This window comes from Engystomops pustulosus, chromosome 6, assembly GCF_040894005.1.
Source record: "Engystomops pustulosus chromosome 6, aEngPut4.maternal, whole genome shotgun sequence".
NCBI classification, from domain to species: Eukaryota; Metazoa; Chordata; class Amphibia; order Anura; family Leptodactylidae; genus Engystomops; species Engystomops pustulosus.
In genome coordinates this window covers 159,183,399-159,201,659 of record NC_092416.1, presented here as the reverse complement: position 1 = coordinate 159,201,659, position 18,261 = coordinate 159,183,399, and the positions used below count along the sequence as shown (strand labels likewise).

The window sequence follows — 18,261 nt, the reverse complement described above, 5'->3', positions numbered from 1 at the left end:
TGTCCCGCCTGTCCATCTGGTCTGTGGGCCACCTGCTCGGTCTGTGGGCCACCCGCCAGTACACCGCTGCTCCGTCTTGTCTGTGGCTGCCTGTATACCAAAAATGCAAGTAGCTTTACATGTATCTTAAGATGTGTGTGTGTGTGTGTATCTAAATATATTATAATATATATATATATATATATATATATATATACATACACACATATGTATATACTGCATGTGTGTATATATGCTGTGTATATGCTGTATGTGTGTATATATATGTGTGTGTCTGTATAAATATGCAGTATGTGTGTATATGGTGTGTTTGTTGTATGTGTATACATTGTGAGTATATGTTGTATGTCGAAGGATATGATGTACATATAAATACATAAATGTGTGCACATGAGTGTGCATATGTATGTATGTGTGTAAGGGCACCTTCACACGAACAAAATGGGGACCAATATGCGGGCGCACCATTTGCGGCCACATATCGGGACGCATTGCCATCTATGGCGCCTGGTCACATGTTGTCTCACTGCACCGTAATCGTTCACGGCGAAATAATGGACATGTCCTTTATTTCGCCAGCCGCTCGCTTCTCTCTAGAGAAAGGAGGAGCAAGCAGTACTCACCCCTCCTCCTCTCCAGCGGGCTCTAGCCCAGGTTATCCTAGAACAGTGGTGGCGAACCTATGGCACGGGTGCCAGAGGTGGCACTCAGAGCCCTCTATATGGGCACCTTTGCCATCACCCCAGGGCAGGGTTCGCCAGACAGGACTCAAGGCCTCTTGCAATCACAGGCAGCCCAGAACCTTAGTAGGAAGCTACAATAATGATCCAAACTTCTTCTCCTTCTTTCTACTGTATTGGTGTCCTCAGGTGCCTATACAATTTAAACCCATGAAAGAGCAGGGAGTAATGAGTTACTGCTTAAATTGTTGCATCAGCACTTTGCGAAAAATATGTTGGTTTTGGTTGTAGTTTAAAGGTTTGGCAGCCAATGTCCTAGAATAATAATTACTGGAGCACGGTCTTCATTAATCTGTTAGACCCTGCGCAAAAATGTGAATAAACTGAGTGCGCCAGTTTTTTTTTTTTCTGGCGCACGCAGTTTAATGGGCGTGTGCCACAATTATATTGGACATGCTAACATAAATGCGGTGGCCGGTGCGAATGTGCACTGGAAAGCCCCTTTAGGTGCACGGCATTGTGTTACGGTGCACTTAGTGCAGCCACGGCACAATACTGGCAGAAACGCTACATAAATACATGTGCAAGCAGTATGTTCATGTATTTATGTGCAAAGTTCGCCTAAAAACTGGCACAAACACATTAATAAATGTGGGCCAATGTGTGTCTATATAAGTATGTAAATGAGTGTATGAATGTGTGTGAGTGTATAAACGTGTGTGTTAAAATATGTTTACAAGAGGAAGGGGGACCCCATGCAAAAATCTGCTATGGGGCCCAGCCTCTCTTAGGGTGATGCCACACATGCCGTTTTGAATGCGTTTTTGGCCCGTTTTTAAGCAGTCCATCTAAAAACGCATGCGTTTTTGACCATTTTGAATTAACATAATTAGTCAAACCTGTCATAAACGGATGCTTCTTTCAAAAAATTTTTGCTTAAAAATGAGCCAAAAATGTGTTCAAAACATGTGCCATCACCCTTAGGGTGATTTTACACATGGCGTTTTTAGTCCGTTTTTGGGCCGTTTTTAGCTAGTGTGTATTCAGATCGTAAAAAAACACATGGGTTAAAAAACACCTCAGTTTTTAAAAAATGGCCTAAAAACGGCATGTGTGACATCACCCTGAGGGTGAAGACACACGTGGCGTTTTTAGACCGTTTTTGGGCCGTTTTTAGTTGTCTTCACCCTCAGGGCGCGTTCACGCGTTCCGCTATCGCTATGGAAACGCATATGCGATCGCCCCAAACTCCGCCCCCTGTGCGCTAGCGTCGCGTTATGAACGCGGTGCTAGCAGAACGTGTGAACGCGCCCTGAGGGTGGTGGCACACGTGCGTTTTGTCTACGTTTGCAAACGTAAGTGCAGACAAAGCCGCACCCACCGGGAACGAGCCGCCGGTGTTTTGTGTTAATTTTGACATCACCCTTAGGGTGAAGACACACATGGCGTTTTTGGGCCGTTTTTGGGCCGTTTTTACTAAGTGCGTTTTCAGATCGTTAAAAACGCATGCGTGAAAAAACGCATGCGTTTTTTAAAAACGCATGCGTTTTTGTCCGTTTTTCCGAAATTGCGCAATGAAAAACGGACCAAAACGCATGCGTTTTTTGAAAACGCATGCGTTTTTAAAAAACGGATGCGTTTTTTAACGCATGCGTTTTTAACGATCTGAAAACGCACTTAGTAAAAACGGCCCAAAAACGGCCCAAAAACGCCATGTGTGTCTTCACCCTTAGGGTGAAGACACACATGGCGTTTTTAGGCCGTTTTTGTCCGTTTTTCATTGCGCAATTTCGGAAAAACGGACAAAAACGCATGCGTTTTTAACGATCTGAAAACGCACTTAGTAAAAACGGCCCAAAAACGGCCCAAAAACGCCATGTGTGTCTTCACTCTTAGTTACGCCCCTGACGCTGACTTTCCAGGAGAAACACGGTTTTCTCTGGTAACGGCACATAATACACATACAGGGGGAGGTGTCACTGCAGTTACACTGCAGGGAGGGCAATCCTAACTAGCGGACGTATAGCAGGACTCTCTGGACAATAAAAAAACTGATCAATAACAGGTAAAAAGTTAACATGACGCATATAAACAGACTATGAGGCCTATTTCCATGGCCTCTTCACTTACAATATAAAGTTGATCCACAATTTAACGTACAGCGCAGAGCATCAAAGTGGTTGTTTAATTCCACCTCTGTAGTGCATGATAATGTCTACTCATGTGCTCAAATCAAAGGCCATATTTCATGTAATTATACTAGAGTTGGCAGACATTGACAGTAAGATTGCCCCCTCACACACTGGCATTTAGAGTAAGGGTGCGGCCACACATACCTCTAGCACTGCGTACGAGGGTGGCTCTCAGCCCACTCGCATATATGGAATTACATGTGATTGGAAACCAGAACCCGGTGTCTTGCATTAAAACAATTCTGGTTATCGATTCTGGGTTCTCGTTACCATTCTCTTGTGCTTCCATAGAAATGCATATGTGATTGTGCTGAGGCCCGCCCCATATGCTAATGCTGTGTTTGTAAATGCAACGCTAGTGGTACATGTGAGCACACCCTAGGAGTCCTAATTACTCCAGCCCACACACAGTGACTTAGAGTGACTCCTAAGTATCCCGTCCACACACAGACATTGACAGGAAGAGTCCTGATTACTCTGCCCACACACAGTCATTGGCAGGAAGAGTCCTGATTACTCCTCCCACACACAGTGATTGACAGTGAGATGCCTGATTACTCCACCCACACACAGTGATTGGCAGGAAAAATCATGATTACCCCACCCACACACATTTATCTACAGTTAGAGTCCTGATTACTGTGCCCCATAAGGCAGCTCTCCGTGTATCTTGTGTGTACAGAAAAGGCTGTAAATCCTATGATTTGAAAGGAAAGATCTAGGATTTTAATACTTTTAATATAAAATGTTTCATTTATACATTGTGCGTTGTGAAACCATTTAGGTTATAAAATGTCTTAGTAACAACATGCAAGACAATGCTTAAAGGACACCTGTCATCAGGTCTGTGTCACTTGTCCTGTCACTACTACCTGTTGGAGCAGCTCACAAGGATCCCATCCCAGCCTTTATCTAGTTATTTCATACATTAATCATTGTAAAATCATCTATTTTTTATCATGTAAATGAGGCTGGTCACATGGTCAGAGGCAGCGATGTCACCCCTGTTACCCCTCCCCTCTCCTCCCCCTGCTCATGTCTGTGTGTAATGTATAGTAAAGCATGGCTAGTGTGTGTGCTGCATCTGCTGACATGCTGCATCCTCCTAATATACAGGTGAGAGACACAGACATCAGCTACACATGAATCTGACATGTTCTGCTGTAACATGGCTGCATCCTGGAGCTGCTGTATCTCTCCTATACACACACACACATGCACACACAGGCTGCAGGGGGCGTGGCCACCAGCACCAGGAAGCACATCATTATACAGCCTCACATCATTACACAGGCTGTCAGTCAAGCACTGGGGGTGTGGCTGTGCCTCCCACTCATGAATAGAGTGGACAGCTTTAATATGCTAATGCTTCATTGGACATTTCACAGGTCATTTGCATACAGCTTTAGGACCTCATTGCTTAGGGTTACAGGCATGTAGAGGGACAATGAAGGGATAGAGGCAATGCTCTCTAATGGCAGTTTATGAAAATATATTTAGTTTAGGGGGGTTATTTTGCATGACGGGTTCTCTTTAAATCCTTTATTTTTTATTTTTGCTTCTAAGGTTTGGCACAACAATTCCAACCCTTAATATTACCATTAAAGCGAACTTAACGGTAGACGTGGACAAGTATAATGGCTGCATTATATACATCCTGGACGACAAATCAATAACCTTTAAATTATCAATAAACGGGTAAGTATACAGAGAAATGGGTCTAGTAGTTGCAGACCCGACATATAAAATGCCAATTAATGTTTTATTGATAATCACTGTATCTTATGGCTGAACATTTATTGATGTGAAGCTGTGATACAAGGGCCAGCATTACCTAAGGTGTTTAACCCCTTAAGGACGCATACATTTTGTAGCTTAAGGCTCAGCCCGATTTTTTGGATTCTGACTTGCGTCTCTTTATATGGTTATAACTTTTGAACACTGTTACTTAACAAAGCGATTCTGAGATTGTTTTTTCCCCACATGTTGTACTTCATTTTAGTGGTAAATTTTGGCTGATAAGTTTTGCGTTTATTTACAAAATAAAGAAAAAAATATGAATTTTTAGAAAAATTTGCCATTTTCGAAATTCGAAATCATTGAGTTTTTAGGCAGATCGATTTACCACCTAAATAACTTGCAGAATAACATTTCCCATACGTCTTATTTACATTTTCATCATTTTTGAAATGTCTGGATAATTTATTTTGATGCCGCGCGGCTTACAAATCGAATATCGCTTTTCCTGATTTTCAGAATTGACTTTTTTGGGGATAAATACAGTTTTGAATGAAATTTTACATATTTAGCATCAAAACCCCAACACAAAACACAAAACTCTGCACGTAAACGGGTTTTCCGGTGCCGATTTATGTCAGTATTTAATAATCTGGCGCACTCTGCACATCACTCTTGTTAAATAACCGCACCGTGACCAGTTGCCATAGACCTCTATGAGGGCCATGATACGGCCACAGTCATGTCACCGGCCCAATACCGGAATTGTGTTTTGAAATGCAATATAAGTGCATCGACAACTCCCGGACACAGATGGGTTGCGATCTAAACGCTTGCAACACATGCTTTGCCTTGTTAACCTCCATAAACACGGATGCTAGTTCCCAAACGCAAGTGTTGCGCTATAAACTCTGAACCCTATCTAAACCAACTTCCGGGAAACGCTTGAGTTTCAAAATGAGTAAAATGTTTGATTGCCGCCTCAGGGTCATAAATAGTCTATAAATCCGTGATTCCAGGGTGATATCCTGTAATCATTGTAGTAATGGATAACACATTTCTGAAATGTCTTTTACTTGTGGAGAGTCATTACCAGTAATAATTTCATTATTGATTCTTTACACAGAAATATACCTACCCTTATTTTAAACTTGCTCAATGGGATTTTGTCAATTGTTACATCAACACTCAATTCTCTTGTAAGTATGACGTCTTCTTTAACATAAATTAATAAAATGATGAAGGTCAGGAGAAGAATCACAACCCCCAGGCAGTGCGATGTATTATGGCCAAAAGAGGTTTTACCGAAACCAATAGGAAAAAATAAATAAATAAAAAAACATGATACTGGGGAGAAAGGGTGGAGGACGTGGAAACTACAACAGTTTCCAACATTCACTATGTGCAGTGTGCCTGTGTAGTCTGCAGGGGGCGCCAGATTCATGAATTGGGTTGCAGTTCTACGTGAATCTGGCGCCACCTGCACTGCTCTAACAGAGCGCACCAAGTTTTTTTTTGGGTGCACCTTTAATATCGGGCGTGCAACACATTTCTGGTGGTCTTCGCATGTTAAATCTGGCACCCGGTCTGACCGAGCACCGGAACGCCCCCTTCAGTCGCGTAAAGAATAGTGCAGCCACGACACAAAAGTGTTCCACTGCTGACACATACGTGGCGCAGGCACTTTGTAAATACCTGTGCAAGGAGTTTGCATATAAAAGAACGTGCAAAGTCCAACAGAAAACTGTCGCAAGGACCTTAGTAAATGTGTATGGGCCCCTATCAAATACCTGGTACCATGTACAAACATCGGCTAGCACACGGCCAAAGTGCATGTCATTTAACCCCTTGTTTCCAGACTTTTTTTTTTACCATTGCTGCCCAGGTCATTTTTCATTTTTTTTATCGTCATTTGGGTCACATTTACTAAGGCCCCTTCCACACTAGCGCTGCAGATCACGTCAGGGTGCAATGTGTGAAAAACTGACGGTTTTTGCTACGTTTTTGGTCCTTTGTTCCTTGGGGTCTTGATTATTAAATTGGTAATTCCTGGCTTTTTTTCACATCACCCAGCAACCCATCCATTTAAAACGCATTGCACTCGCATTGCACTTGCAATGCTCGCGGGTGCAATGCGTTTTTGATGCGTCTCCATGGACTCCATGCGATTTTGACGCGCAAGAAAACAAACGCATGCACTAGTGTGGAAAAAAAAACGCAAGTAAGGACAAGCCCGGTGGAAACAATGGGACAGAGTGCAATGCCTAAGGCCCGTTCCACACTTACGAGTGTGATGCGATGAACTCGCATCACACTCGCAACGCAAGCTGCCGGGAACGCACGGCCCGAACGCTGCACCGCGGGAGTGAACTCCGCATGTCAGTTCATTTCCGCGGTGCCGCGTTTGTGCCGTGCATTCCCGGCAGCTTGCGTTGCGAGTGTGATGCGAGTTCACACTTACGCACAGTTACGCATGCGTAAAAAAACAGACAAAAAAGCATGCGTTTTACAAAAATGATCTGATGATCTGAAAACGCACTAAGGCCGGCGCCACACAGGGCGCTTTGTCTGCGCTTGCAAACGCAGACAAAGTCGCGCCCACCGAGGCGGGCCTCGGCCCGATCGCATCGGCGTTTCTATGGAAACGCCTGCGATCGTGAACGAGCCGCCGATGTTTCGCGTTAAATTCACGCAAAACACCGGCGGCTCGTTCCCGATCGCAGGTGTTTCCATAGAAACGCCGATGCGATCGAGCCGAGGCCCGCCCCGGTGGGCGCGACTTTGTCTGCGTTTGCGTTTGCAAGCGCAGACAACGCGCCCTGTGTGGCGCCGGCCTAAGGGTGAAGACACACGTGGCATATTTAGCGCGTTTTTGGGCCTTTTTTAGTTAGTGCGTTTTCAGATCGTAAAAAAATGCATGCGTTAAAAAACGCATCCGTTTTTTAAAAATGCATGCATTTTTGTCTGTTTTTAATTGCACAAATTCAGAAAACCGGACAAAAACGAAAGCATTTAAAAAAAACGGATGGGGTTTATAATGCATGCGTTTTTAACGATCCAAAAACGCCACGTGTGTCTTCACCCTAAAAACGCCATGTGTGACATCACCCTTAACAGGTTCCAAACGTCACGTGTGCCTCCTCCCACGTTAGCGATTTTAGTCTGTTTTCAGTCTATTTTTTAGCATGCATTTTCAGTCAATTAAAAATGCATGCGGTTTTTAAAATGCATCCGTATTTGACCGTTTTTGTCCATTTTTTATAAGGAATATAGGGAAAAACAGACAAACCGGATGCGTTTTTAAAAAACCGCATGCGTTTTTTAACGGGCAGTCCGTAAAAATGCATGGGTTTTAAAAACGCATGCGCATATCTTAATGAGGATAATTGGAAAATGGACAAAAACTGTCAAAAAACTGATGCGTTTTCAAAACGGACTTCTTAAAAACGGACCAAAAACGGGTTCAAAATGCCACGTGTGCCCCCGACCCCCGGGTGATGCCACACGTTAGCGTTATTAGTCCGTTTTCAGTCTGTTTTTAAGCATTTTCAGTCCGTTAACGACAAAATGGATGCGGTTTCAATAAAACCACATTTTTAAAAAAGGACTAAAAACTGGTTCAAAAAGCCACGTGTGCCACCACCCTGAGGGTGAAGACACACATGGCGTTTTTGGGCCGTTTTTGGGCCGTTTTTACTAAGTGCGTTTTCAGATAGTTAAAAACGCATGCGTTAAAAAACGCATCCGTTTTTTAAAAACGCATGCGTTTTTTGAAAACGCATGCGTTTTTGTCCGTTTTTTCATTGCGCAATTTCGGAAAAACGGACAAAAACGCATGCGTTTTCAAAAAACGGATGCGTTTTTTAACGCATGCGTTTTTAACGATCTGAAAACGCACTAAGTAAAAACGGCCCAAAAACGGCCCAAAAACGCCATGTGTGTCTTCACCCTAAGGGTGCGGTCACACATACCACTAGCGCTGCGTTTACAAGCGCAGAACCCCTGCATGCAAAAAAAAAAAAAACGGGTTCTGGTTACCGAGGCCCACCCCTGTACCCTAACTAGCGTTTTGGTTGTGTTTTCATTGCATTTTATAACGCATTACAGCAGTTGAGATGAGGTGATTTGCCGAATTACATTACTGTTAACATTTGTGTTTACAAGACGCAGTGTTAATGTGTTTACATCTGCGTTGTGTTAACCCATTGTTAACATATACGTTTACATCACGTTTACACTGAGTTTTGTAATCGCTAATGTTAACAGTAATGTAATTAGGCAAATCACCTCTCCTCAGCTGGTTTAATGTGTTTCAAAATGCAATCAAAACGCAACGTGTGATCGCAGCCAACGGACGCGTTCACACGTTGCGTTTTGACCTGCGTTTTCATTGCATTTCAAACACATATACAACAGCTGAGGATGGGTGATTTGCCTAATTACATCACTGTTAACATTTCCGTTTACAAAACGCATTGTAAACGTGATGTTAATGCATGCGTTAACATTGTGTTAACAAACGTAAACGGTAATGTATTAGGCAAATTACCTCTCATCAGCTGTTGTAATGCGTTTCAAACGCAATGTTTAAGATGCATTACAACAGCCGTGGAGAGGTGATTTGCCTAATTACATTACTATTTACATTTGTTAACGATATGCTAACGCATGCTTTAACAAAACACATGCGTTAACAGTGATGTAATTAGGCAAATCACCTCTCCCCAGCTGTTGTAATGCGCTTTAAAACGCAATGAAAACGCAACCAAAACGCAACGTGTGAACGCGCCCTAAATGTTTGTGATTCGGAAAAAAAGTACTACATGTTTTGCGTGTAATCAATACAAGACATGTGGTGTTGTCCTAGATCACAAGTGTTTAGTCTAACGTGATCAGGCGATAACACTCCTCGCTTCACTTAAATTGGGTCTCCAAACACGACTCAGACGCAGAGTGTGAACTTGGTCTAAAGGCCGCCACTTGAATCCGCTAAACAGTTTACTGAATTCTGTACTTAAAACTGACACAAAAACATAATTCATTTTTTGTCCTTAAATGTATAAAGCCGCATTAATGTTCTGTTATCTCTGTTATACTAATGTTATAAATAGTCCACATGTTACCGGCTTTTTTACTATGTATTTAACCCTTTTATCTCTACACTTCAGTTCAAAGGTGTCATTGTTGTAGCCGTGAGTTTGATAAATGAAGGTAGCAGAGCCATACCTAGTAGTAAGTAATTTATTTTCTCATACAACTATGTGAAGTCCCTCCTGCATATTCTGCTAACACTTTCTTATCATAGAGAACGTATAGGGTGCGGTCACACGTCGCGTTTACTGCATGCGTTTAAAAACGCATTGCTACAGCTGAAGGGAGATGTGCCTAATTAAACAGCTGTTAACACTTGTGTTTACAAAACGCAAATGTTATTGCATTATTAAAGCATGTGTTAACATTGAGATTAACACATGCATTTGTTAACATATTGTTAACACGTGTGTTAACAGCACGGTCAACGCATGGGTTTTGTAAACACAAGTGTTAACGTCTGTTTAATTGGGCACATCTCCCTTTAGCTGTAGCAATGCGTTTTTAAACGCATGCAGTAAACGCAATGGGGGACATTTACTTAAAGTGTCGGTGTCTGCATTGGCTTTGTTACCGACCTGCTCTCGGAAAGAAGATACACATTTAATATTGTAGAGCTGTGCAGAGACGTTTCTGTCCCCGAGACCATTTTCTGTCCCCGAGACCATTTTCTGTCCCTGGGACCAAAATCTGTCCCGAGCACCAGAAATGTGTCCAACAGTCCCTGCTAGACCAGTTTTCTTTTGGTCTACTTTCCGTCAGTTTACAGCGCCCAAAAATGGCTGTGACACATATTAATTGTGTCTGAGTTTCCACTCCGCCAAAGCCACGCCCCTTTTCGGAGAAGAGTCGGAGCAGACGGAAAAAGGCATTTTTTCTGTCCCCGACAGCTAATAAATAGGTCTGAGAGCAGAACATGTGGTGAGAGCGCCACAAAACTGGCGGAAACACCATAGTAAATGTCCCCCAATGTGTTGGAAAAATGTCAAGAAACTGTCTTAAAGACTTGAAAAATGTGGCGCGAGGGATTGTTTTATGGTGGGAATAAGTCCTGAAGTCTGGTGCTGGTAGATTAATAAAGCGCACGCAAGTTTTCCATCTGTAGGTAGCATGTTATAGAGCAGGAGGAGCTGAGAAGATTGTTCATAGTGTCGTATGGACAGGCAGCATGTTATAGAGCAGGAGGAGCTGAGGGCGCGTTCACATGTTCCGATAGGGTCGCGTTCATAACATGACGCTAGCGCACAGGGGGCAGGGCATGGAACGATTGCATATGCGTTTCCCCGGAAACGCATGCGATCGATAACCCAATCACGTGCGTTTCTCTAGAAACGCACATACGATCGGCCCAAGCCCCACCCCCTGTGCGCTAGCGTCCCGCTATGAATGCAACCCTAGCGGAACGCGTGAACGCGCCCTGAGAAGATTGTTCATAGTGTCCCATCTACAGGCAGCATATTATAGAGCAGGAGGAGCTGAGCAGATTATACATAGGGGGACATTTACTATGGTGTTTCCGCCAGTTTTGTGGCGCTCTCACCACATGTTCTGCTCTCAGACCTATTTATTAGCTGTCGGGCACAGAAAAAATGACTTTTTCCGTCTGCTCCAACTCTTCTCTGAAAAGGGGCGTGGCTTTGGCGGAGTGGAAACTCAGACACAATTAATATGTGTCACAGCCATTTTTGGGCGCTGTAAACTGGCGGAAAGTAGACCAAAAGAAAACTGGTCTTGCAGGGACTGTTGGACATATTTCTGGTGCTCGGGACAGATTTTGGTCCCAGGGACAGAAAATGGTCTTGGGGACAGAAAATGGTCTCGGCGCCAGAAATGTCTCTGCACAGCTCTACAATATTAAATGTGTATCTTCTTTCCGAGAGCAGGTCGGTAACAAAGCCAATGCAGACACCGACACTTTGGGGGACATTTACTTAGAGTGTCGGTGTCTGCATTGGCTTTGTTACCGACCTGCTCTGGGAAAGAAGACACACATTTAATATTGTGGAGCTGTGCAGAGACATTTCTGTCCCCGAGCCCATTTTCTGTCCCTGGGACCAAAATCTGTCCCAAGCACCAGAAATATGTCCAACAGTCCCTGCTAGACCAGTTTTCTTTTGGTCTACTTTCCGCCAGTTTACAGCGCCCAAAAATGGCTGTGACACATATTAATTGTGTCTGAGTTTCCACTCCGCCAAAGCCACGCCCCTTTTCGGAGAAGAGTCGGAGCAGACGGAAAATGTCATTTTTTCTGTCCCCGACAGCTAATAAATAGGTAGGAGAGCAGAACATGTGGTGAGAGCGCCACAAAACTGGCGGAAACACCATAGTAAATGTCCCCCTTTAAGTAAATGTCCCCCATAGTGTCTTATCTACAGGCAGCATGTTATAGAGCAGGAGGAGCTGAGCAGATAGTATATAGTGTTCTATCTGCAGGCAGCATGTTATAGAGCAGAAGGAGCTGAGCAGACTGTACATAGTGTCCCATCTGCAGACAGCATATTATAGAGCAAGAGGAGCCGAGAAGATTGTTCATAGTGTCCCATCTGCAGGTATTATGTAATGTTATAGAGGAGGAGGAGGAGCTGAGCACATTATACATAGTGTTCGACCTGCAGATAGCATATTATAGAGCAGGAGAAGGTGAGCAGATTATACATAGTGTCCTATCTGCAGACAGCATGTTATAGAGCAGGAGAAGGTGAGCAGATTATACATAGTGTCCTATCTGCAGACAGCATGTTATAGAGCAGGAGGAGCTGATAAGAGATGGCATATAGTTTCCTATCTGCAGGCAGAATGTTATAGAGCAGGAGGAGGTAAATATATAGTACATAGTGTCCTATCTGCAGGCAGCATGTTATAGAGCAGGAGGAGCTGATAATAGATGGCATATAGTTTCCTATCTGCAGGCAGAATGTTATAGAGCAGGAGGAGGTAAATATATAGTACATAGTGTCCTATCTGCAGGCAGCATGTTATAGAGCAGGAGGAGCTGATAATAGATGGCATATAGTTTCCTATCTGCAGGCAGAATGTTATAGAGCAGGAGGAGGTAAATATATAGTACATAGTGTCCTATCTGCAGGCAGCATGTTATAGAGCAGGAGGAGCTAGAAATATATTATTATAAAGTTTTGTAGATGGAGATGCAATATAACTTGCAATTTACTCATCTTTTCTCAATGCGAATCCTTCCCAGCCACAGGCAAACACAGGTAACAAGAATCCCCATCTTGTAGAAATTATCCTAATTTCCCAAATACACAGAAAATTAGGGACAAGGACGGCACAATCCTGCACCCGCTTTGCCCCACAGCAGTCCCCTGGTCCGCCTGCAGGCTATGCTCATCGCTGTTCTCAGCTCCTCCTGCTCTGTAACCTGCCAATCATGAGAGTTTAGAAATGAAGATGGAACGGTCATGTGAATAAGGACCTAGGAGATGTAGCATTTTTCTTCATTGGACTATATTCACACCTTTGTTTTCTGTCCTGTCCTTTTTGGTGTCATCTATGCCTCTCCATTATCTTTGTAATGACATTTGTCACCCACTAAACAGGGGGTCGGCCCCCAAGTGTGTGTCCCATATGTTGTAAAATCCTGCACTTCATGAACACAACAAAATAATCGTATTTTACCTTTTATTGTTATTTTGCAGTTCCTTTTATGCTCGGTAATGCAATGTGTAGTTATGTAGTGTCTGGAATCCAGTATAACAATGGCGCCCACAATGTCCTATTCAATGTAAGTCTATTTCCATTTCCATATTATCGAGTTAAATCTTTTCATAAACCTGTTTCTCCTAAAATTATATTTTCATCAATTGTGGCGCAGGGTGGCGCTGGAAGTGCGCTATAACTTTCATAGGGATGTAAGTTTGTTGCACAAGGGATTATTAATTTGGCGCACAAAGGTATAGAACAGTCTCCCCATTCACGAAGATGAAAGAGAACTCCCCAGACCAGCTTTAACATGCTCTAATTTTGCGCCAACAATTGCACCAAAAAATAATCTGAAAATTAGAAGCGCCGGAAAAGTGTCAGACTCACAAGCGGAGCCACAATTTTGCACCCAAAACAAGAACATGTCGTGAGTGTCTGAAAACACCCATATTGTGGCGCTGACGTCTCATAGATGCGCAGCTAGTGGGAACATTTTTTTTGCCAGTTTTCCGTTTGAAAGTGGATCATAAATGACCCCCTGGCAAGTCACGTCACACAACGTTTTTGAAAGTTGAATATTGATTTATAGGTAGCGACCAGCGCAAAACTCGGGGTGCGTCCACGCGTGGCAGTAACACATGGGTTTTCAAACGCATCACAACAGAGTAAATTTCCCTAATTACATTGCTGCCAACATTGCATTTACAAAACACATGCATTAGCGCCGTGTTATCACACAAATGCATTAATGCCTGCATTTTGTTAACGCAACACTGACAGCAATGTATTTAACCCCTTAATGACACAGGGTTTTTCCGCTCATTTTTTTCGGTTTCCATAACTTTTTCATTTTTCCGTGTACAGAGCTGTTTGAGGGCTTATTTTCTGCGTAACAAATTGTACTTCTCAGTGATGTTATTTATTATTCTATGCCGTGTACTGGGAAGCTGGAAAAGCATTCCAAATGCGGTGAAATCGCCAAAAAAACACATTTGCGTCACTTTCTTGTGGGCTCAGTTTTTACGACTTTAACTGTGCGCTCCCAAAAACACCTCTGCTTTATTCTTTGATTCGGTGCGATCACAGTGATAGCAAATTTATATAAGTTTTATTGTGTTTTAATACATTTTTAAAAATTAACCGAAAATTGTACAAAAAAAAAAAATTACCATCTTCTGACGCTAATAACTTTTTCATACTATGGTGTACGGAGCTGTGGGAGGTGTCAAATGAACTGGCGTTTTCATGGCTGAGGACTGACGCCCCACAAAGTTTGATACCCAATTTCTCCCGTGTATTCCAATACCCCATATGTGGTGGTATCCTATGGGCACACGCCAGGGCGTTGAAGGCGAAACTGCGCCACTCCGAGAAGATTTGCATTGTCACTTTTTTAGGGCTATACAGACGTTATTTTGTTGGCGATTTGGACATAGAAGGGCTTATTTTCTGCGACATTAAATGCACTTCACAAATACTTCATTATAGTGGATCTTAAGCTTATTGATGAGATTTTATTAACTCTTGAATGTATGGAGGAAAAAAAATCATCAATCCTGGTTTAGGTGCATTCACCGTACCATAGAAATATGTTATCTTTATTGTATAGATCACTACGATTATGAAAAACTATTATAAAGAAAATCTCATAATCTCGTATCACCTCTCATTGGAGACATAACTTTAATATTGTTCGGTTGACAGAGCTGGTTTAGAGCTTATTTTTAAGTGTTGAGTTGTTCTTTTCAGTGGGGCCATTTTGGCGCATGTAACTTTTTTTGATCATTTTTTGGAACATTTTTGTGAAGGGATTTTATGATAAATCTACATCTTTGGCTTTTTGAAATTTTATGTAAAATTTTCATTTTTAGTTTTTCGCTTTTTTTCATGATGTTCACTGAGCGGGTCCAATATTGTTACCGATTTATTGTACAGATTGTTATGGATGCAGCGATACCAAATATGTGATTTTGTGTTTTCTGTACTTTATTTGCTGTGTATAGGGAATGTTTGTGTTTAGGGGACTTTTACTTTACTAAATTAATTATTTTTATTTAAAAGACTTTATTAAGTGTTTTAAACTTTTAGATTTTTTACATTTTAGTTTGAACAAGCAATGCTCTTGTTCAAGCTCTTATTCATCTAACCAATGGCGTAACTAGAAGCTGATGGGCCCCAGTGCAAAGTCTGTGCCAGGCCCCGACTATAATGTAGGGTTTATAGCAATAGTTTTCTCATATGGGAAAGTGACACCATAAGGGCCCCCTAAACCTCTTGGGCCCGGGTGCGATCACATCCTCTGCACCCTCTGCAGTTAGAGCCCTGCATCTAACACAATGTAATATAGATGTATTGCACGGTGTTATGTAAGTACACTCAGCATGCTGCACCACTTGGGTCCTGGAAGACATCACACAGACGTTTGCCAGTGCTCGGGAGCTGCCATTATAGCAGTACCGCCCCCACGGTAAGCGCCGCAGCCCCTCTCCATAGGGATACATGGCGCACGGCGCTGTATTAAGGGAAAAGATAGGACATGACCTATCTTTTTCCCGGGTACGGAGTGGTACGGTGCCGCACGTGTGCAGCACCGTAACGCTCCCGTAGGGTGCCGTGCACCCATTGCCGTCTATGGTGGACGTATATCGGCCGTATATACGTCGGCCGTATATACGTCCCCCATATGGTTTGTGAATGTAGCCTTAAAGGGGTATTCTCGTCTGGGCATTCACATTCAGTCTCACTTATCTTCCATATATAAACATTTCTTCAATTGGATGTTATTAAAAAAAATGTTCCTGTGTGAAGATAATTTCCTATAAACATAGCCATGTTGTCCCTTAGAAACGAGATAGCTTCCTCGGTTACGACCACATCACATTTTGGCAGTGGTGGCGCTGGACATGCGCTATAGAGTCCTGTCGGACCACCAGGATTCAGCATCCATTACCACAGGACGGCTGTAGGACCTGCAGTAACTCCCGGACATTTCATATACAAAAACTTTTTGTTTCTTTGTGCAATCACTCCAGCGGAGGTGGTCGTATCCAGGGAGGCAGTCTTGTTTCTAAGGGACCATATCACTATATTTATGAGAAATTATCTTCACACAGGAACATTTTTTTTAATAACATCTAATTGAAGAAATGTATATATATGGCAGATTTATCAAACTGAATGTGAATCTTATATAAATATATTATATATACAAAAAATAAAGATTGTCAGCAATCTTTATAGTTTGTATATTGACGGGCCGAGAGGAACACCTGGGAGTTGCACCCACTCGTATTATAATTTTTAAGTTATCCACTCTCTTCTGGGCCTCATTTGTATCATGTGAGCAATCCTCAGACTCGCCTACAGACTTGGCATCTTGCCTGTGAACAGAAAGTTTGTTTCTCTATTAAATTTAATAGGAATGAGGCTTTGAAAAAAAAAAACGAATAGAGAAACATGTGGGTTATTTGTTATGACTGTGTGCATTGAGGACCAGTCATGCTTTTCCCCCCATCAGTGCGTCCCATATTTTAAAAGGCTCTGGTCTGGATTAAGCTTACACCAGGTCCAGCCTGTGCTGACCTGTCCCATAGCCCCAACCCATTATTCTCAGCGCCGGCATTAGGGTTCGCCAAACTGTGTATGTGCTCAGGGGACAAAATCAAAAGTTGTACAAAATGACATCACCCACAGCTCCGTACAAAAGTATAAAAAAGTTATTAGCGCTAGAAGATGGCAAAATCCCCCCAAAATTGTTTGTACAGGAGGTTATAATTTTTGTAAATGTATGAAAATATTATAAAACCCATAAAAAATTTGTCATCCCGTGATCGCACCGACCTAGCTTTTTGCAGGTCTTATTTTGAGCCAAAAATTGCGCCCAAAAATGTGTCAGAAAAGTAGATGCAAAAAAAAGTGATTCCCAAATGGCATCCAAATTGGGTGCACAAAAGAGAACAATTCTTGGGTGTCGGAAAAACCACCGATATTTTGGCATCAACAATAAATTGGTGCACCAGACGCAGCAAGGAATAAAACGCAAGTTTGGTAAATGCCCCCTGCGTCGCTGGGTGATGGACTGGTTGTTGGTCACAGGACACAGCTAAGGAGCAGACGGCAGTGCGTGTCTCACATATACACCAGGCCAATAGATATTTACCTGTATTATATCAAGCAGATCAGAGAATAGCAGTGTTTGTATAGTCCATAGGGTGAGAGGAGTTGCCCAAATAAGTGACTTCCCCATTTCCAGCTTTAGAAGGAAAACAGGCTGTTTGCTTCTTCCCTTCACTGATCTCCTGAGATAAATGTATAAAGTTTGATTTCTGAACAATAAAGCTTTTATATTTCTGTTCTAGATAATATACAACGGAGGAAAAATAGAGTCACCAGGATCTCCTACATCCATCCCACCTGCTCCAAATACAGGCTACTCTATGATATTCACAACTTATATGGTTTCAGGTGGTATAGGACTTACACTAAACGGATTGTCTGTCCAGGTAATATAATATGGATTATACAGAACAATATTGTGCAGGAAATCTTCATGTATATAAGTACAGTAATATCTGTGCGCTGCCTGTGCTGTTCTGTATTATCCTCACATTCCCTCATGTATTGCTTATTTCAGAAGAGGTGGGGCTGTGGGGATGTTGGAATTACTACATTATATTATTGAATCCACTGTTTTTGTCGGCTGATTCCCATCCTCCCATCATTCTAACCACCATTGGTATAACCATGAGTGTAACTGTAGACTCCGAGGACCGGGGCAAAAGCTAAGCTCAGCTCCCTGAGGCAAATTTTCCTAATAGCAGAACCTTTCACAAGCTTACACGACCCATCCGTGCAGCACTAGCAGCCAGGTTCATGGTCAGTCTTAATAAGTTAGGGGCATA

General features: G+C 42.6%; 1 protein-coding gene across 2 annotated transcripts in view; it reads left to right on the top strand.

Annotated features, from left to right (window-relative positions):
- The window catches only part of LOC140064823 (uncharacterized), a 108,350-nt gene that overhangs the window by 79,113 nt on the left and 10,976 nt on the right, over positions 1 to 18,261 (top strand). For both annotated transcript variants that reach the window (XM_072112071.1, XM_072112070.1), the window contains exons 5-9: positions 4,439 to 4,570; positions 5,736 to 5,808; positions 9,778 to 9,841; positions 13,357 to 13,442; positions 17,719 to 17,862. In XM_072112071.1, the coding sequence (XP_071968172.1) occupies positions 4,439 to 4,570; positions 5,736 to 5,808; positions 9,778 to 9,841; positions 13,357 to 13,442; positions 17,719 to 17,862 (499 nt within the window). The remainder of the gene's footprint in view (positions 1 to 4,438; positions 4,571 to 5,735; positions 5,809 to 9,777; positions 9,842 to 13,356; positions 13,443 to 17,718; positions 17,863 to 18,261) is intronic.